The 22,280-nt window shown below is 37.1% G+C and overlaps 1 protein-coding gene across 1 annotated transcript in view; it reads left to right on the forward strand.

The window, feature by feature from the left end:
- Positions 1 to 330: 330 nt before the first annotated feature.
- The window catches only part of galr1b (galanin receptor 1b), a gene marked incomplete at both ends in the record, with an annotated part of 35,500 nt that continues 13,550 nt past the window's right edge, over positions 331 to 22,280 (forward strand). Inside the window, 2 exons of the mRNA XM_079808817.1 lie at positions 331 to 987; positions 2,244 to 2,309. Coding sequence (XP_079664943.1) covers positions 331 to 987; positions 2,244 to 2,309 — 723 coding nt within the window. The remainder of the gene's footprint in view (positions 988 to 2,243; positions 2,310 to 22,280) is intronic.

Below are 22,280 nucleotides of genomic sequence, written 5' to 3' on the forward strand. Positions count from 1 at the left end.
AGAGAAGCTCTGCTATTATAATAGTGAATCGATTCAAATGATCGTTTAAGCGCTTCAGGGCGGAAACTTTCCGCACTGAGCCTGTGCCAGTGTTCCAGCGTCTTCCCGGGAAAGAACACGCGCCAGTGAATGATGTGCGTTCTCATTAGTGCCTCATACCCAGCCGGTGCATTTCCCATCGTAACCGGAGTACTCCACAACCGAGCCAAAGATGTGTCAGCGCGCGCTAACTTGAGAAAATGAGAAACCAAACTGGGGAGTGATTGTTCTGTGCTTCTGAACGGACTTGTTTTCTTTTGTTGCGACCGGGCTTCTTGAATCATTGTGAAAATGGGGTTATCCCGAAATGAAACGGTAATTTGGGCAGAGGAGCATATGGACACGAACCAAACGACCGACACGTTTGGTCCGGAGATAGTGATTGTGCCCGTTATATTTGGATGTATATTTTTCCTGGGAATCATTGGAAACACTCTAGTGATGGTTGTCATTGGGAAAATAAAGTCGAGGCGCTCGAGAAGTACCACAAACATTTTCATCCTAAATCTCAGCATAGCAGATTTATCTTTCCTCCTGTTTTGCGTCCCGTTTCAGGCCACCATTTACTCTCTTCCCGAGTGGATCTTCGGGGCGTTTCTGTGTAAATTTGTGCACTATTTTGTTATGGTCAGCATGCTGGTGAGCATTTTCACGCTAGTGGCCATGTCCGTGGACAGGTACATTGCCGTGGTGCTCTCCAAAAAGTCCCCGTGTATTCGTAACCGGAGGAATGCGCTCATTGGCGTTTGTGTCATTTGGATGCTTTCCTTTATCTTTGCAGTCCCGGTTGCGCAGCACCAAATTTTGACGGATCACCATAAGGCTCCCAATAGCACGTTCTGCTGGGAGATTTGGACCGAACGGATGGCCAAGCACACTTATAAAGTGACCATTCTCGTGATAGGATATCTGTTACCGCTGGTTTTGATCACTTGCTGTTATGCCAAGGTAAGGAATCGACATAAGACATATTGTAGAACTAGAGCACCTGCTACAAATCTGTTTTATTTTGTACGAGCTGGTTTATCGTTTAAAATGAAAGTGAGGAGATGAGAAGATTTTAGGAGCGTCTACGAAATGATTACACTTTTTAAAAATGAAAGCTAATTGGCGCGTGATTGCTTTTAAACTGACTTTTTATGGCAGTGTTCGTTTCCTCCAACTCGTGTCAACATTATCATCACGATGGCTATAATAATTAACTATGGGCAAAATAACCGTGGTCATAGCTCAACAACTTTTACAATCGTGCTCGAGAGCAGGAATCAAGGGTGCAACAGGTGGCCATGCGCCCACACAGACTGCTCGGTGGGCACTTCATAATTCATCCCCTCTGGATTCGGAGATTGGGTAAAGTCGCCTACAAACAGTAGCCTAAGATTACCCAAACGTCACAGGGAAGATTAATATTTTCCAGACTCCTCATAATCAATTTATGAATGCTCCTGTTTGCTTCTAGCAAAGCTGGAAGTTATTTGAATGTACAATGACCTCATTGTAGAAAGTCATAACTGTGCATAATTTTTCAATAACAGTACAGTAATTGTGGAATTACGACCAACAATCGATATTGCCTCTTGGGCTGTGACCAATGCTTAATGTTTAGACTTTGAGATCATCATGAAATCAAAATATGTGGATTTTAGTTCATATGTGCTAGCTTTGAGTTTATATGTACGTTGTACTCATATGTTAACCAAATTTACTTTTAGCTAAAATATGCATTCAAATATTGATGACTTGTCTGACCTTTAAAGGTTTTTGTTCAGTCAGATTCTTATAATGACAGTGTCTCTGTTCTAAACCACAGTGCAAACCAACACGTAGCAAATACTAATTCAAAGATATGAGCAATTTTCTTTAGATATGAGGTTTTTTTACACAAACATCCTTTTTGGTAAAGTATATATCAACACTGGAAAGAAAGAGTATACCTTTCAACAGATTTCATCGTGCTCTTTAAACATTTACATTACGAGTATGGAGAGCAGCATTCCATGTAGAGTATGGCTGCCAGATCAATAGAAGAATGCATCTAAACACAGACCGCTTTTATTACATTTAATGTGAGATTGTTTACTTATGTATTTAATGTAGATCAATATATTTGTAATGTAAGTGTCAAACTACTGCTTCTGTTATGTTTAACGGTGGTTGAGTAATGATATACACTCTTAAGCATTAATGTGGCTTTTTTATTTCAGGTATTATATCATCTTCATAAAAAAATGAAAAATATGTCCAAGAAGTCTGAACAGTCAAAGCGAAAGGTAAGAGATTTGTTTTGTGGACATCATTTCTTTTCCTGGTCTTGACAACATTTAATAATGTTATGTTCTTTTACCAGATATGATGGTTGTTGGCATGATATTACCACAGTAATTTTGATGTTGTTTGGTTTGTAGTATTTGTTCTTAAAATCCATGCATGGGTTTGAAAGCTAGAGGAGCATGACAGACCTCATAAACGTTCATGGATAATAATACGTTTTTAAATAAACTACAACATGTATATTATTTTATTTTAATCACATTAACTTATAGCAATTCCAAATCTGTCGCTCTTAAATGCTTAAACGTAATTAAATGCAGTGTCATTTAAGCAGATTGATTTAGATTCATTTGGACAATTAGTCACAAATGTATGGATTTTATTGCATTGATTAAAAAAATACCAAACCACGTGGCATCTGCAAAAAAATAAAATATAAAATGCTGCCACTTTTTACTGAACTACAAGCAGTGAGTGTTTTCATGGAATTTCTAAATACAAATACAAACAACTTTACAAACACTAATCTAGCTCACTTGTGTCAATTCAGACAACCTCCAATTGTCACTTTGAGCAATTTCTTGTTGCCAGTATAATACTTTGAGTAACCTCCAGTTGCTAATACAATACTGTGGCGTCCCGTCTAGAAGCTGCTATCAATAAACCAATTTACAGGTGTGCAACAGGGTCTGTATTCACAAATAATTTTATTTTGCCACTAGGAGTCCTCCTAAGAGTTCTTAGCCAGAGGCCATGTTTGCAAACAATCTTAAGGCTACATGTTGCTCCTAATGTGGAAAATAAGGAGCAACTCTTGAAAATTAGGCTGTGTGGCTCCTAATTTTAGGACTTGTACATTTATAATCTTAAGAGTAATCCACAAAGCATTTTAACTCTAAAAGTATAGCTCAGGACAGCAAAGTCCTCCTCCGGACTTCTAAATCCCTAAAAACGATCCAAAGCATGCCTGCTGTTGTCAATTTGAGTTGAAACTGAGGAAATATACTGAAATATTACAATTGCATTGACCCTTTGTAATATAATTTTAAAAAGGTGTTTTCTTAGTTTTAAACATAGTCAAGTTTGTCTTTTTTTTGTCTTATCTTTGGTGGTTCTGTATTATCCAGTGCTCTTTCTGTAGAGTATTTTTGAAATGGTTTAATCGAATAGGGGAAACTGAATAGAATAGAAACTGAATAGAATTAGCCACAGGTGTAATACTTGATTGTTACATAATTTAAGTTATAGGCTACACAATAATTGGTAACACACACACACACACACACACACACACACACACAATAATACATTTCTATCATTATATATGTGTCCTTCCCACTGTCGGCCTGCTATGCTTCTCTGAAAACCATTGTGTGTGAATTAAAAGAGCTCATAAAAACACTCAAAAAGTAACAGGTTTTAAATTAAAACTCCTAGCTAGGAGCTCTTAGGAGGACTCCTCTAGTGGTAAGATAAAATGATTTGTGAATACGGCCCCAGGAGTTTTCAAGTATTGTGCAGCCTATAACATAATCAAATATTACACCTAATTTTCTATTCTATTCTGTCTCTATTCTATTCAGTTTATTCAAATAAACAGTTGTGTGTATATATACAATTCATAGAGATGGATAATACAGAAAGGCGATGTTTGTTTATAAAATGTGTTTTTCATAAAACCCTTTCTTGACCATGTGCAAGCCATTACACCATTTCCTTATTAAAAACTTTTTCCAAAGCAAAAAAAAACTAATAAAAGAATTTAAAGAAAACTATTTTGCACCTTCCAAAGCATTTTGTTTTGCTTGCGCGGTCTTTTCTATAAAAAAAATGCCACTTGGTTTGATATTTTGTTATCTAATGCAGTGAATTTCATGTATTTTTAAGTGCGATTTATAACTATCTACAAACCGTATAATGTGGTAAACCTTCAATGAATCAAAAAGAAACATTTCGCACCATTCAAGAGCACAGCCTGAGTATTTCAGACATATTGACTTTCAAATAAGATATTTTAAATGCACTGCTTGATTAAAACTGACAAATTCATGCATGTCATGCAACCATTGCAGCTGTGGTTTTAGCTCCTTAATGGCCCATAATAGCCAATATGCTCCAGAGTGGTCTCTTGTAACCAGTGGCGACCAAAGAGGGTGTTATGGGGTGGCTGGGGTCAGAAGGGAATTCTAATGATGCTTTTACTCATCGTTGAAAGTAAGATAATCCTAACCTATGTTGGGATCTTGCACACAAAATGCCCTAGACCTCAATGCAGTAATTTTTATGGTGAGGTGATTTTGTCCTTTAATGTGAGAAAGATTGGTGTTAAAGCACAACTACAAATCAGAGATCTGTATCTATAGCAACAAATCACTAACCTTGGATCCTTTTATAGTAGATGATTCATGGGTATTATGTGGAAAATGTTGTTTTGGAACATGGATTTGTGGGCTTTCATGTCAGTCGATTATAACGAAGATGAAAAGGAGTGATCGCTATCTTGCACGATCCATTGAAAAAATGTTCGGTCTGAAGTCTGCAGTCAGTGTGCTGAAATGACTACAACAGAGCTGTGTTAGTTCATGGAAAATGCAGCAAGTGAGTCCAAGAACTAAAAATTGTAATATGGTCAAAGCAAAATGTACCATATTACAATAAACTGAACTTATAGGGGCCAGCACACAAAAATTATTTTGCTGCATGTTCAGTTTGCTCTGATAAATTCGATTGGACAGTGGATTTCTAGTTGTTATTTTATGTGTTTTTGAGCAAAGGGCAATACTTGTTAGTGTTTAATGTGCAGTTATGTTGAGGATCTTGAAGAGTGTCTCTTATGTTGGAGTTTGTGTGGTGACCATTGAGCAGAAGAGTCTAATGCTGAGGTTGTGGGCGGATAGCAATTTGCTAATGTCAGTGCAGTGAAAAGTCACTTCTTGCTCATGCTAGATGTATAACTTTGCTATAGATAGTTTTAGACTCTAGGCAGATCTTATAGACATTTCTAGAATGCATGGCATTTTGTCATCAACACATGTACTGTGATCTATTTAATTGAACATCACAAGTAGCTAAAGGCATGACAAACACCAGCTGTAGCGTGCTAAAGTAGAATATATTAGCTTTCTAAATAGATGATTTCTTACCAAACCAATCTGTATGAATGTGAAAACATCACATGAGTAGAAGTTTAAATTTGTCTAAATATGTCTTGATACAAGATGTTTATTAACAAAATAGCTTTAGTAACTCAATATAAAAAAGTTCTGCCTTTTCAAATTCCCCTCCTACTTTAGTGGATCGAGATTAGCACTGAGAAAACTACTCATAATCCCATTATAGATGTTATAAGGGCCCTGTTTTTGTACCGTATGTCTTAAGCTCAGCGCTATGCGATACCTCATTAGGTTTGGACATTTTTTGAGTAGGTGAAATTGTTTACGAAACGTCTCTCCCGTTATGTTGCACACTAAATCTGTCCTTCACTCTCAAGTATGTCTTTGATGCTGTTCATATGTGCATAAAAAAGGTGGTGCTTGTAAGGACCAATTAGATGTAGTCTATTAAATTATAGATACTGTAAGTATAATGAACCATTATCCGTTTTGTCACTGACACAACAAAATGGCTAGCATTAATTGTAATTGTCTGTGAAACTTTAGACACTTTTTAAAACTTTTTAATATTCTATAAACTTCGTACAAAATATATAAACTTTATTTCCAGAAATAACTAAGCAAGACGCAGCATAATCACAGCCCACCTAAGACTGGTACAAAAATCTTAAAGTCTTTACATTAAAGTTTGTACAAGCTAGAAAATAATGATTAGGTGGATACTTGTGCTCAAAACCGCAAAGAATTACAAAAGGGAAAATGGTCAGGCAGCTATAGTTTTCTCTTGCTAATGATTTTCACAAATCAGAAGTATCTATTCTGTCTATTAAAGGTGAACTATGTAGGATTTTTGCAGTAAAACATCCAGAAATCACTAGGCCAGTGTTATATATTTTGTTCAGTTGAGTACTTAGAATATCCCAAATGTTTTCAACTATTTGTAAATCGTGAGAAAATTGCTATTTTAACCAAGGAGCCGGGACGTGTGAGCTATGCGTGTGAGGGAGTCGCCTGTCGATTGCGTCATATCTGCGTCACCCTCGGTCTCCGGTTTTATTCAGTGAAACACTTTACTCTCACTGCATTGTGAACAAGTGTCATAGCAGCCGCCGAGCGAACGTCATAACTTCCTTTTCAACACACTCAGATATATCTAATACGATAAACAGAGCTGTGTTACCTCACACTCAGCACTGGAGAAGAGGAAGTGCCGCCGGCAACTGTGTCATAATAAAAGTCCCGCCGGCGACTATGCCATAATAACAGTCCCGCTCTTCAATCGCTCCTGCGGCCTTGCTCAGCTCCACAACACTCTGTCCTGCTCTGCTTCAGACTACAGTAATGTTAATAATCGCATCCATGAACATGATTTCTGCCCGAGTCCTATCCTGACTGTTTCCCACCGGCTGTGAGGTGAAGACCACATGTCCCGAGATTCTGCGCTCAAACGTGGCGTCATCAAACTACGCCTTTGTTTTGAACAGGCGACCTCTAGTGGACGGAAAAGTTACATAGTGTAGCTTTAACCTCTATATTATAAATTGTAGTTCTGGCTTAAAAAATCTGATTAGATGAGCCACGTTTAAAGCATTTTAACAGGCAACTAACTCGCATCTGTGACCACATTAGGGCTGTAATCTCCCATTATCCATTTCTCCCAGTCGATTAGTTGATATGTTCTGGCTCGACCAAAATTCAGATTGGTCGATTTTTTTTTTTTGCCACGTTCATTTCGTTAGTTTTGCCGTGTTCATTTCATCAGTTTTGCCGCGTTCATTTCATCAGGTGGAAAGCACTAATTGCTAATGGGGTGTTTTCAGAGCACCCCTGTTTCACAGGTAACAGTCTGTCTACAGAACACCCCCCTTGTTTTCACTTCTTTTGGATTAGCCCAACCCACTGGAGAAGACAGATTGAAGTAGGCTACTTTGCTGTTATATTATTTATTTAATTGTGAGAGCGTTTTCCTAGTCAGTCCTCTTCTACCATGTCAACAAAGACATCGGTAGTGTGGCAGCATTTTTTTAAAAATAGAAAATGGGGAAAAAAGTCATATCACCTAAAAATGGTAAGCTAACTTGTCTGCGTTAGGATGCCCCGTCTGTTTTGAGTTGCCCCATCCATGGGCGGATCTACAGGGGGGCAAGGGGGGGCAGGTGCCCCCCCAGTCTAGAGCCTTGCCCCCCCAGCTGCCCCCCTAACTTTGATGATCCAAAAACTGTACTTGTAAAAACAACCCGCCAGTATGTCCAATACATTTACCAAAAGTAAACCATTTAATTTTTTATTTTAAATGTATTAAAATTAAAATGCATAAAATAACCCTCCCCCCGCCCCTCAAATGCTAGCTACGTCCCTGATTCAAACGTGCAGAGCTGCGTTCGCTCAGTCTGGCTCACACCCAGCGAGTCTGCTGCGGTGCGGTGGCCCTACAAACCAACTGGAGAGACTGAGCTGCCCCAGAGCCCCTGAAGGTGAAGAGAGTTTCCCCAGGTGTAGTTTAAACACACGTTTAACTTAAAATTACATTTGTAATGAATGTATTGTATGCTAAAGACGATTCAGCAGCAGCAAAAACAGCGAGTCTATTACGTTAGCCAAAATCAGCGGTTGTGATTCGTAAGAGCACTCTTCCCTTTGATTAGCCTAATTTTGATTTTAGTAAAGACAAGAACAGCTTAATAAAAAATATAAAAATATTGTATCCATAACTGCCAAATCTCACGCATTCACCGTGAGACACGCGCAATTGACACTTTTCACGCTCTCACGCACAGAAAAATCACGAAGCAAAGAGGACACGGAGACCGACAGACTAGACAGAGCTTAGGGTTACTTATGATATTAAAAAAAATCTCAGCTCTCAGATTCTGTCACTTTTATTACGAAATTCAAACAATAAATGCCGTTTTGGCGCTTGTAAATGTTACGTGACAGATCCCTAGCTGCACGTGGACAGATCATCTCTACTAGCTAATAGTAAATAAACACGAATGAACAATGTTGAAAGAAACAGTAGCCTAAAACTTACCTAAATGTATATTCCTCATACATAATATCGACCAATCAATCTAACAAAGGGGTCAATAAAACAACTGGAGAACAATTATGTCACATAACATTTACCTCAGGAAAGCCATTTAATGATTATGATTTAATGATTTAGCCATTTAGGCTATAGCACATTAGTTGGCTAGAAATGTGCTATAGTCGAGAGTATTTTGCTAAATATGTGTAGTGTACCATATTACATATTTATTATATTTTTATTTATATAATTAAATAAAGTTGTTATTATAATAAAAAAACGCATTATATGTAATTTGAGTTATTTTTAACCTTAAATAACACTGCCAGCTGATAGGGCTCTCTGTATGTTTACAGCATTAGGGGAGTTGTTTTTTCTTGAGATTAGGTACATCTTGTGTGCCTAATATTTATCCAAATGAGTCAATATTAAATCAAATCACAATAATTTAATTGAATTGAAATAACAAAAAAGTGTAGCTTACCAGAAATTGTACCATGTAAACACTGTAACATGTTGAGAAACACATAACGCTGTTTTTGAAACATTTTACTGCAAAGCACAACAGTCGCCTTAAGCTTTCCTAAAAAAGATGGGTGATCATGGGTCATTTCATTTGTGGACTGTAATTATAAGTTTTTAATTATAATAAGAACTTGAGTATTGTCCACTGTTGTATATTTGTAGTCCACTGCATCTTGGACACAATTATGGTATTTGTTTATATTTTCATTTTGCTTTTTATATTGTTTTGTTTTGTTTGAACACTGGGCTTATTCCTGTTGTGAATTAAAAACCTTTGTAGTGTGTAAGGGCATGATTAAACAATACGTACTGTAGTTTAAAAGTGGTTTTGTGTTTGTTTTGTTAAAGCAATTCACATATAGGGATTTCCATGTACCGTCTACCCCTGCCACTCTGCCAAGACCTCTTGCCACCCCTTTGCCCCCCCATGTAACATTTTCTAGATCCGCCACTGGCCCCATCCCTTTTATTATTGTGCAAACTGCACATTTATTTCTAGTATTATTTATTGGATTTGGGCATTTTATTTTTTATTTGGAGCCTAATGCGCGATGCGCTGTGCCCACTGTTTGTATTAGTTTTGAGCCTATGCTTTATTTTTCAGTTATGCACTTTATTTTGTTCCTGCTCTTGATCTGGCTTGTTTAATAAATATTCATTTTTTATTAAAGTGGACGTGCCTTTTGTGTTTAAGAGTAAAAGCTTTACGTTAATAGTCTATTCGTGTCTCAGCCGCAAAGCTGAACTGAGCTCATATGTTCGAGCTGCACAGAGCGGCTGAAATTATAGTGTCTGTCAGTTATTATAATACATATGACAAAAACAATTGTCCAAAATATGTTGCATATTCCTCAAAAGTTCTTGACAACATAGTACTATATTTTCAGAAATCATAGGCTATGATATTGCGCAGGTGCACGTGATGCAACACTGTCAGAGCCGACAGATTGTGTGTCAGACCTATTTCAGTGCAAAATAATTAGGTCAAAAACTATTTAATATACTGCAAATAGCCTACTAGTTTTTTATGTTTATTTATAATTCATTAAGGCAGACAACAAGGCTACCAAGTACTGCGCACAGTGCACAGCTAATTAATTTCACGTTTTTTTTCCTAACGTCATTTTTAGTCGAACATTTCAGGACTTCAGTCGACCAAGATTTTCTTTGGTTGATTACAGCCCTAGACCACATTAGTTAAGTTTTATATTAAAGTCAGCATGAAATGGAAATAGTGATAATGTTTCTTCTCAGTTGTTTCCCGTCTATTATATTCGATTGAAACTGTGAGAAATGTAGGATGGGACTTGAGTGTGTCATCTGGAATTTATTGGATTGTAGAAATTGACAGCTGTATTAACTGCTTTTTTTACCAGTACTTTTTTTTCCTACCTTTGTGTAAGGATTTATCTTAATCAAATTTTATCACAACCTCAAATTTATGTTAAAATGCTAATTGACTCTTTGTCATTGGTATACTAGTTTAACTACACATTTGATTATTCTATTTAACTCTTTATTCAAATTACACTCGTTCATTCGGATTCCTAAATTACAAAAGTCTCATACAGATCTCATAATCACAAACTCATCAGTCTTGGTCAGAGGCAATTGACTAATACATTTAGATGGCGCACTATGCTTATTTCTAAAAGTATGCTATTTAGTCCCCATAGATCTGTATACACTTAATTAAGATAAGACTTTTTCTAACCAGAGGTTACAATAGAAATAAGCTGACAAACTTAATTTCCTCTAATGGTAAATGTATGTAATCATGCCATGGTTTCCCATGTACACTTAGTCAACCTATTTTGTTTGGTCTAACAACTCTCTGTTGTTCTAAACGTAAATGCCATTATTAGCCCTACAATCTATGTACACCTGTCTAATGCCAATTTATCATCACTAAAAGCTCTAATTTATGGAGCTCTAAAACTTTAGTTGGCATGCCCCAATGCTCCACCTAATCTGAATTTTAGTCTGTTACTAACCTGAGCGTAGATTTGTGGTGTTTATGGACTTTACGTTATCTACTAATTAATAATTAATACATCTGAATAAACTTATTTGTAAACAATGTATTATTGTCAAGTAAATGCATCATGCCAATTACATAATCAATTAAAAATGATTAAAACAAAACATCAAATGCTAAGAAATAAAGGGTAAAAGAAGCATACCTGACCAGGGGCGCCTAATACTGTATAACCGGAGGCCCCTGTACTACAGCCTTACGGTTGGCCCCCCTACCCCAGTTAAAAAATAAATAAATAAAAATTGCTTTGTGGCAATTGTTTATGATGAAATTTATCTTGTCGATACACCAGTTAAAGCTACACTATGTAACTTTTCCGTCCACTAGAGGTCGCCTGTTCAAAACAAAGGCATAGTTTGATGACGCCACGTTTGAGCGCAAAATCTTGGGACATGTGATCTTCACCTCACAGCCGGTGGAAAACAGTCAGGATAGGACTCGGGCAGAAATCATGTTCATGGATGCGATTATTAACATTACTGTAGTCTGAAGCAGAGCAGGACCGAGTGTTGTGGAGCTGAGCAAGGCCGCAGGAGCGATTGAAGAGCGGGACTGTTATAATGACATAGTCGCCGGCGGGACTTTTATTATGACACGGTTGCCGGCGCCACTTCCTCTTTTCCAGTCATGATTGAGGTAACGCAACTCTGTTTATCGTATTAGATATATCTGAGTGTGTTGAAAAGGAAGTTATGACGTTCGCTCGGCGGCTGCTATGACACTTGTTCACACTGCAGTGAGAGTAAAGTGTTTCACTGAATAAAACCGGAAACCGAGGGTGACGCAGATATGACGCAATCGACAGGCGACTCCCTCACACGCATAGCTCACACGTCCCGGTTCCTCGGTTAAAATAGCAATTTCTCACGATTTACAAATAGTTGGAAACATTTGGGATATTCTAAGTACTCAATTGAACAAAATATATAACACTGGCCTAGTGGTTTCTGGATATTTTACTGCAAAAATCCTACATAGTTCACCTTTAAAGGGTTAGTTCTCCCAAAAATGAAAATTCTGTCATTAATTACTTACCCTCATGTCGTTCGACACCCGTACGACCTCCGTTCATCTTCGCAACACACATTAAGATATTTGAGTTGAAATCCGATGGCTCAGAAAGGCCTCCATTGGCACAATGCACTGTACACTCTCAAGACCCATAAAAGGTACTAAAGACGTCGTTACAAAGTCCATCTCACTACAGTAGTTCTACAATAATTTTATGAATCGACGAGAATAGACCTAAATAATGACTTGTTTAATGATGATGGATTTCAAAACACTGCATCATGAAGCTTCGAAGCGTTATGAATCAGTGAGTCGAATCATGATTCGGATCACGTGTCAAACCACCAAACTGCTGAAATCACGTGATATTGGTGATCCAAACTGCTGAATCGACTCACTGATTCAAAACGCTTCGAAGCTTCGTGATGCAGTGTTTTGAAATCGTCATCACTATACAAGTCGTTATTTAGGTTTTTTTTGCGCACAAAAACTATTCTCGTCGATTCATAAAATTATTGTAGAACCACTGTAGTGAGATGGACTTTGTAACGACATCTTTAGTACCTTTTATGGGTCTTGAGAGTGTAAAGTACATTGTGCCAAAACATCACTGCTCTAGAGGAGATCTGCATGGAGGAATGGGCCAAACTACCAGCAACAGTGTGTAAAAATCTTGTGGAGACTTACAGAAAACGTTTGACCTCTGCCATTGCCAACAAAGGATATATAACAAAGTATTGAGATGAACTTCTGTTATAGACCAAATACTTATTTCCACCATAATTAGCAAATAAATTCTTTAAAAATCAGACGATGTGCTTTTCTGGATTTTTTTTCTCATTCTGTCTCTCATAGTTGAAGTGTACATATGATGAAAATTACAGGCCTCTCTCATCTTTTTAAGTGGAAGAACTTGCACAATTGGTGGCTGACTAAATACTTTTTTGCCCCACTGTAGCCTTTAAAGTTTAGCTATCACAATATTTAATTCTATTAAATATATAATTACGTTTAATTATCACAAGATTGTGATTCCTTTTTTTCTCTCCCCAGATTTAAAACCTCCTGAAATCATTTTTTTTGACTAAAGCAGCACTGATGGATTGGATCTAAAACCTTCAGATAACACGCAGGTTGTATTGCGCGCAAGTTAGCCCACTGAACCTGTGTTCAGCGCAGAGCGTCTCTCTCGATCTGTATGGCGTTACAGAAAGTTGTACAGCAGGGCTTCGCCGAAAATGTGGTTATGAGTCCTGAAAATTCACAGGTGTGTGAGTTTGTTTATAGAATGCTGTTGTCACTGTTGCAATCTCCCATATATATAAATAATTATTTGAAAAATAAAATTTGTGTGCAGCCAGTAGCAGAGTATGTGAGTGGAGTGGAGTGGAGTGGGAGCGGAGCGAGGAGTGGAGCAGCCTGATTTTGAATGGAGTGCGGAGCAGATTTCTTTTTTTTTTTTTAGAGAGAGCTCTCCACTACCGCTCCATCACGATTACAATTCATGCCAACGGCTCATAATAAAACTGCATTTTTAGCAGTATATATACATTTTTTTCTGTAAAATATTCAAAAACCACTAGGTCATTGTTATATATTTTGTTCAGTTGAGTACTTGTAAATCGTGAGAAAATTGCTATTTTAGCCAAGGAACCGGGACGTGTGAGGGAGTCGCCTGTCAATTGCGTCATATCTGCGTTCCCCTCGGTTTCCAGTTTTATTTTGCAGAAACGCTTTACTCTTACTGCAGTGTGCAACAAGTGTCATAGCAGCCGGCGAGCGAATGCACAGAGTAACGTCATAACATCATTTTCAACACACTCAAATGCATCTAATATGATAAACAGAGCTGTTACCTCAAACTCCTGACCAGAAAAACAGAAATGGCGCTGGCGACTGTGGCATAATAACAGTCCTGCTGCTCGCGAGGCGTGTGTTGCGTTCATCTTATTATCAATCGCTCCAGCGGTTCCTCAGCTCCCACAACACTCAGTCCTGCTCTGCTTCATACTACTGTAACGTTAATAATCTCATCCATGAACATGATTTCTGCCCAAAGTGATTTGAGTCCTAAGTAGTTTACACCTTTTTGATGTCAGAAGTGGCCATAGTAAGCAAAATATCTCTAAACTCCTAAAACCTTTATTACCTTTTGGTTTACTTCTGTGGGGATGAGACAATTACTAGTCGCAATTCAAATGATACCAAACATGTATAGTGTTGTATGATATTTTGTTCACATTAAACAATATAGATTTTGGGTGAATTTCAGGTGATCTCTGCATGTGGAGAGAAGAGATGTAGATTAAGACAATACTGAGGTGAGATCGACTCTGTGATTTGCATCTAGGTTGAGGATGCTAATGTTGAAGAGAGAATTAAAATGCTATTTTCCAGAAAAGAGTCTGAGTCTAGGCAGCTTGGCTTCAGCCTTACACTAAATCTCTGTATTTCTACTATATAAATACACATAATACTATATAATACTGTGTGTCTCATTGTAGTGGCATGCATCCCAGCATGAACACTCCAGATAAATGATTTATGAAAGTGTCTACGTTCACAATCCATTCTGAAAATAGTATGGGTGTTTCTCATCCTTTGCTATAGCCTATGATTATCATTGTCAGTCATCGCAATTTCGAGAGTAAATCCTGCATTAAATGCGACTGGGCCTATGTATTGAAGTGTGTATGTGGCCGCTTCCGAATATATTAGGCTATATTAATTATCCTATCGCCTAGACTTGTGCGCTAAGGGCACTTCCTATATAATCACTAAAAAGCTGTCACTCATTCAATGAATATTACTCGCGGAGTTCCGTAATATTAATCAGTGAAGCTGACTACACAATGAATCTCTTATTTACATAAAACACTTTGTTAGAGAGGATTTTTCAAGTGTGCAGAATTCAGCACTCAAACTCAGGAGGCACTCAAAAACTTGAGTGTTTTGTGGATTCCAACTTAAACATCTGTAATTGCCCATTGCAAGAAATCAACATGTCTGTGATTGGCTACGCTATTGCTCACTGAATTGAAAACACATTGGAAATGGGATCATTTGACTCTCTCCATAGCACAAACACAGATATGCACTGGATCGTTTGCCAACTGTCTAGCTAATAAAAAGCTATTACGAAAAAAAACATATCCTAGACCTAGACCATCAGTTATGGCCAGCTTTTCTCTCTAAAAGCAATAAGAAGCAAAAGCAGCAGCAGGTTTGAGTGAGAAAATGACACACTAGTATCAAATCTGTCTCCCTCGGGCACAGGGATATCCATGGGGGGGACCAAGCCCACCTGGCACCGGGCCTGTATGAATTTAAATAATTAGTGATTACATTTGATATACAGTATACATTTAGAGTTATTACAGAGTCTTTATATTCAAAGAAAAATTGTGGAATCATTTTGAAAAGTTTACAAAGCAACACATTATATTACTGAAAAAGTTTGTAAACCCATTTGTATTTGTATTTCTTTTATTGGTTTTAAAATTTGATCTGATATCCCACTAGGCTGCAACAGTAGACAAATGCAGTTTTTTTAAATATCACAAACGATGGTACATTTTCATGTCTTTTCCAGTCCTGCTCCTGCAGAGCTAATGTCCTGCAGAGTTTAGAGATTTGAACACCCCTGCCCTAAGACTGATAACGAATAACTCCAAAAACAATTCAAGAGTCAACTAACCTGGAGTCCAATCAATGAGTTGAGATTGGAGGTGTTGGTCAGAGCTGCCCTGCATGCTCTATAAAAACTGAGTGTGCTATTTACAAGAGGCATTGCCTGATACGAACCATGCCTCAAATAAGAGATCTCAGAACACATAAGATTGTTTTGAAGTATGTGTGGTGTCCTGGTAAACCCTACGTTATGAGGACAAAATGTCCCCACAAAGATGGCAATATCCAATGTGTGTGTGTGTTCGTGGGTTCATGTTCTTTCACAGAAATAAAGTCATACAGGCTTAGTAGGACATGAGAGTGAGTAAATAATTTTAATTTTTGAGAGAACTATCCCTTTAAGAATGTTGATTTGCAAAAAAATGGAAATTGTTACATAAGTATCTCAAATAGCTTGCTCATGAGTCCACAGTAAGAGAAATTATTTATAAATTGAGAAATTATGTGCTTTTTTCAGTTTCTAGTCTCCATGTGAGTGCATGACTTCAAGACCACAGAATAGATTACTCTGAGATGTTCAGAAGAGTCCTAGAGTTTAAAACACTAAACAACAATAATCAATAATGGTGTTTATGGGATACCATGGAGGGAGCCACCAGCCCCATTAAAAAAAAGTTTTTGGTTGTTCCACAGTGCTGTGCTGGGAAAATATCCTGTTTAAAGAACCAAGTTCAGTTGTTTTGAACACACACACACACACACACACACACACACACACTACTGTGAGGACAAAACAGGCACATAACACCCAAAATCAAAACCTCATCCCATGTGTAAAGCATAGTGGAGGGGCCCTCACAGTTTGGTTTGATTTGGCTTTACTGCCTCAAGGTCTGGTCAGCTTGCTATCATCAACGGAAAATGTATGAATATGTATGAATATGAATTCCCATGTTTATCAGGACATTTTTGCGGGAGAATGTGTGGCCATCTGTTTAATAGTTAAAGCGCAACAGAAGTTGGGTGATCCATCATGAAAACATCCCAAAGCACAGCAGTAAATATACCAACAGAATGGCTGTAACAAAAGAAAATACACATTGAGTGGCTCAGTCCTAATCTGATTTACACCAGACATCCCAAAAATATTGCTGAACTGCAATTGAAAAATCATTTTTGCAGGTTTGATCTGCAATAATAGGCCTAGAAAATGTTTGGTCATGATCATGTATTATGAATGTTTAGACCATATGTTTTAGTTACAGCTGCAATATGTTGCATTTTTTCAGTAAAATATCCAAAAAACCACTAGGCCAGTGTTATATATTTTGTTCAGTTGAGTACTTAAAATATCCCAAATGTTTCCAACTATTTGTAAATCGTGAGAAAATTGCTATTTTAACCAAGGAACTGGGACGTGTGAGGGAGTCGCCTGCGATGACATCATATCTGCGTTCCCCTCTTATTCTGCAGAAATGCTTTACTCTTACTGCAGTGTGAACAAGTGCCATAGCAGCTGGCGAGAGAACACACAGAGTAACGTCATAACATCATTTACATCTAACATCTAACATAATAGTATAAAGAGAGCTGTGTTACCTCAAACTCATGAGCGGAGGAGCGGAAGTGGCGCCGGCGACTGTGGCATAATAACAGTCCCGGTGCTCGCGAGGCGTGTGTTGCGTTCATCTTATTAACAATCGCTCCAGCGGTTCCTCAGCTCCACAACACTCGGTCCTGCTCTGCTTCATACTACTGTAATGTTAATAATCACATCCATCAACATGATTTCCGCCCGAGTCCTATCCCGATTCTTTCCCACCGGCTGTGAGGTGAAGACCACATGTCCCAAGATTCTGCGTTCAAACGTGGCGTCATCAAGCTACGCCTTTGTTTTGAATAGGCAACCTCTAGCGGACGGAAAAGTCGCATAGTGCATCTTTAAGACACAACAACTGTATGTTATTTATTTATATGCCAATTTGTCTATTGTTGTGACTGATCAGATCAAGTTTTAAGACCAAGTTATGCAGAAATTCAGTTAAACCCAGGAAAAGGTTCATATGCTGTTACTGTAAAACTGAGTTGCCACAATTCATAACTGAGACTAATATATGTGCAGGAAAAAATGTTGTCATTAATTGATAAGGAGCTGATCTAAGGTATTTTTAATTAATGCATGGGTATTCACTGCACCAAGTGCAGCTTTGTAATGGAAATTGGGATCCCTTCTGTCGTATGATTGTCATTTGTAACTGTTTTTAGGGGTCAAGAACCTTGCGATTAGAATAGAATTAAATTAATATGGTTAACAAATCATTGAAGGCTCATTATATATAGGTAATAAAATGCTTAGCACTTCAGCCACACTCTGATATTTTGACAATTTAAGTAGCATGTGAATATGAAATCATAATACAAATGCTTGCATTGTTCCACCAACTTTACTTCTATTCTACTCCTCATAAATAATATTCCTTTATAAGTTTTTTTTTCTTTTTTTTTTCTGATTTCAACGTTTTCTGTGAATTATGATGTTCTGGATTGTTGCATTAGAGTTAGTGCCCTGTCTCCGTGTTACTCTGAAACTGAAAATTAATTTGTATACAAAAAATGTACAAAGGGTTTGGTGGAGATTCAAAGTCAGTTTGTGAAAGATGAGACCTCAGTCTTATCCCCATATTATGCAATAACAATGCCCCTCTTTCTCCATTTCATCATCCCCCATTAATCCCTTTGTGTGAGACTGAATTTAGCTTTTGAAATGAACAAACTTTCCAGACAGTTGTGCACAAATGACATGGGTCTGTATTGGGGGAACAATAGAGAGGGAGAGAGAGAATAGAGAGTTTCTGTCACTCTGGCGGGAGAGCAGACCTAATACTTGCAGTCCGTTTATGTCTCTAACAAGGGAGGATTAGTGCAGATTCATAAAATATATGGTCATTTCATAATACCAACAGCTCTAAACATCATTTTGGCACAACCCTAATCTCTATTTTGGCCAAAAAGCAGAATAAATGGATAATTTCTTACCATTGGTCACGTATGAGTATTTTTAACCTTTTGGGACTTTTTAAAGATATAACTTGAAAAGAAACTTCGGATTTATAGATTAATCTCATCATTAATCTTAATGTAATACTAATCAATTATATTTGCTATCCAGTCTCTTTGTATATGTTATTCTCTGTCTGCCTGCTGTGTTTCTGTGAAGCATTATTATTATTGACCTCAGTGTCAGCAGTGATTGAAGTGGACATGAGATATAAGATTCTGCAGATAAAATAATATCTGACGCCTGTAAAGCTGTACAGAATTGGCCTGAGCCATTTTTTGAAGGTTAACAAACAGAAAGGCATTGATAGACTTGGGATAGCCCCATAGCGAGCCACCAGTGCAGAAGATTATTTAAACCTTTGACAGTTTTCCGTCAGACATTCCATTCAACCTAATTTCTTTTCCTACCTGTGATAAAGTGTTGGAAATTAAGATTTTAATTATGATTTTGGTGACCGAGCCAAATGTCTCACATGTTATGAAAGAGGTTACAAGGAAATGTCATTATGAAGGATATTGTATATTGCGATTGCTTAATTCCATTATCATTGAATCAAGTAATATTTAAAAGTTTCAAAGTATTTGGCCAAGTGCTTCTTTTGTCAATGGTTCTTGACTGCTTTTCCTCATTCACTTTTTTTCAACGATGGATGGATGGACAAACGGACAAGTTGTTTAACAGTGCACGTATTCCTGCTGAAAAATGTAGGTGCAGGTCTTTCGGTTCAGTATGCATGTGTACCGAACGAATGCAGCATTGTTTTAACCACCACAGAACTTCTCTATGTGTGGAATGTAATTTGAAACTCACTGTTTCCCCAGGACGGGTCAAAACGTATATCTTACGGTTGTTTTCTTATCTGTAAAAGTAAAAAATTCATACAAGTACTTCCATTTTGCATAAAGGCTTACTCTGACAGCAAGAAAGTCTCCATTAAACTTCAAACTTCACTGAAGGAGCGTGGGCTTGTGCGTCAGCCTGGCGGAGTGCAATAGAATGTTTAGTGCAATAATTCTGACTAAAATATACAATATATGGTAAAATATTTTGCATCCAAAAGTGGAAACACTTCAAGAATCTTCCCTTATTTACAGCACCATAAACTGCAATACAAAGAGTGTTACAGCAGTATTGATTGACAGACTTTTTTATTTGAAGACAGAATCATAGTTTGTTCACACGAGCCATGACTTCAAAACCAAGGTATGCGCCGAACCATTCATTTCACCCTGAATCCATCACACTGAAGAACTCCAATCTATTTTTTTCTTGACCAAACCCTTTATAAAAATGCACCACAAGAATTCAGAAAGACGACTAAATTACACCTAAGGGATCAATGTGATAAAATCTCTATTGCTTTTCAAATGAAATTGAGTTTAAGGGCAGCATTGCGTTCTGTGATCATTGGCAAAAACAAATCATAGTTTTAAAAGGCGAAACAACATGCGAAAGCATCCAAAAAGACAACTTTTCTCTTAGGGCCCTCCATCGGGCTGGAACAATGTTCCTGGTTGTTTCCCTCACTCAAAAAAAAAGAACTTTCACTGTTGTTAGTTTCACTCAAATCATCCTTGTTCACATTACTTGTGTAACTACATGAACTTAAATTTACTGAGTTGTTTCTACTAAAAACTAGTAACTACTTAAGTGTTTGTTCGGTCAACTTAACATTGCTGAGTGAAACGAACAGACTGGGCAGTGGATCTGTAGTTCCCAGCATGCTTTGCAAGGGACTGCATTAGGAGAGTAATTTAGGGAATAAAGTTTTATTTAAGTGTTTTAAGTAAAGGGAAAGATGTTGTTAGTTTATGTTAGTGTTTAATGTTCAGTTATGTTGGACATTTAGAGGGGTTTCTTTGATTTTGTGGTTACCATTATGCAGAAGAGTTAGGCTGTGGGCACTCATATACACACATTTATTGGATGGAATTCCTGCGCTCAATTAAATTAAGTTTATCCAATTAGTTATTTTTGCTTTTTATTTTTGTTGATATTTCCACTTACACTTGTAGAGAAAATAGTAAATTTATTAAGGTAAATTAAATCAATAAATGTGTTCACCTTACATAATAAACTTTTATCAATTTAACATAACATTATTAAGTAAACTGCACATATAAATATTATGTAACAGTGACTAATTCAAATGGTTTGTACAATTTTATCAAGCTTTACTTGAATTTATTTTGTTCATATAACTAAATTATGTGTAAAAATTATTCAATATAGTTGCGTGGAACCACTTGACGCTGCTTTTTTAAGCAAATTCAACAAGTTAATTTTTTTAGTGCAGGTGATGGCTCTGGTTATCTAAACTCTTAAGATGGTTGAAGTGAGAGTGGAAAAAGAGCAGGGGCAGGATTAGATACAAATGAATATGACTATTGAGCATCTGTTCTACTTTGAGAGCTTCAGAGTGGTTTGCCTATCAGAGATTGTGATATCTTTAACTGAGGAGTGGATGTGTTTATACTGGAGATTCTCCAGTTCTGCCCTTATCTGACACAAGATCTCATAAATTAACAAGTATCTCTCTTTTTTATAAGTTAACAAGTTTATTTTTTGATGGTTCACAATTAACCCTTGTCAGAATAAATGATGGCAAAGACCCTAGATCACCCAGTCTAAAAAAAATTTAAACTATATTAGACTATAATACATATTGTGAACAAAGCTTTGTATATGATTACTGGTCCTGGCTCAGTGAAACTGATAAAGCTGGACGAGGCACTGAGAAAGAACAGCTAAAGTTAAAATACTACAGAGCGAATGAGAAATAGAGAAATAGTATGTGTGTACATGTTAAAGTGAAATGGGGATTGAGAAGAGAATCTCCAGTATAAACACATCCACTCCTCAGTTAAAGATATCACAATCTCTGATAGGCAAACCACTCTGAAGCTCTCAAAATAGAACAGATGCTCAATAGTCATATTCATTTGTATCTAATCCTGCCCCTGCTCTTTTTCCACTCTCACTTCAAGTGACCAGTTTACAGCAACTACTATGGACCGTTTTTACTTTAAACACTGTCATTAGAGGTTTTTGTCTTTTCCTGATTGCATGTTTTACTGTCTAAAGATGATCGTGAAAACCATCTTAAGACTAAATTGACATTTGACATTTATTAAATGTTCTTATTACTTGAATTAAAAATCAGCAAATATGTTCCATTTTGATAACAATCCTGGTTCATATTATGTGGAACTAAAGAATGTTTCAGTCAAAAGACAAATAATTCCAAGCCCCAATTTTGACGCATGAATTCAACTTAATGCTATTTTTAACTTTAAAATGAATTCAACTTAACGATATAGTTGCTAATTTTAACAAGGTTCCTTTACAGTTGGTATGTGTGACAATTCATATAAATTGTGTAAATTTCTCTGTTTTTTTTTCATTGTTTTTCTATCTAAAGGTCTTTGACCATTTCACAGCTTTTTCAGCATCTCAAACTCGAGACCCTGCCTTCTTTTGCATTCATTAATGCAGCAGCTCTGCAGTTACTGTTGTGCGGCACCTCGTGTTTTTAAGAGCAGAGGCACATTATGTGTGATCATC

This window comes from Gobio gobio (genome assembly GCF_949357685.1).
Source record: "Gobio gobio genome assembly, chromosome: 2".
Lineage (NCBI taxonomy): Eukaryota > Metazoa > Chordata > Actinopteri > Cypriniformes > Gobionidae > Gobio > Gobio gobio.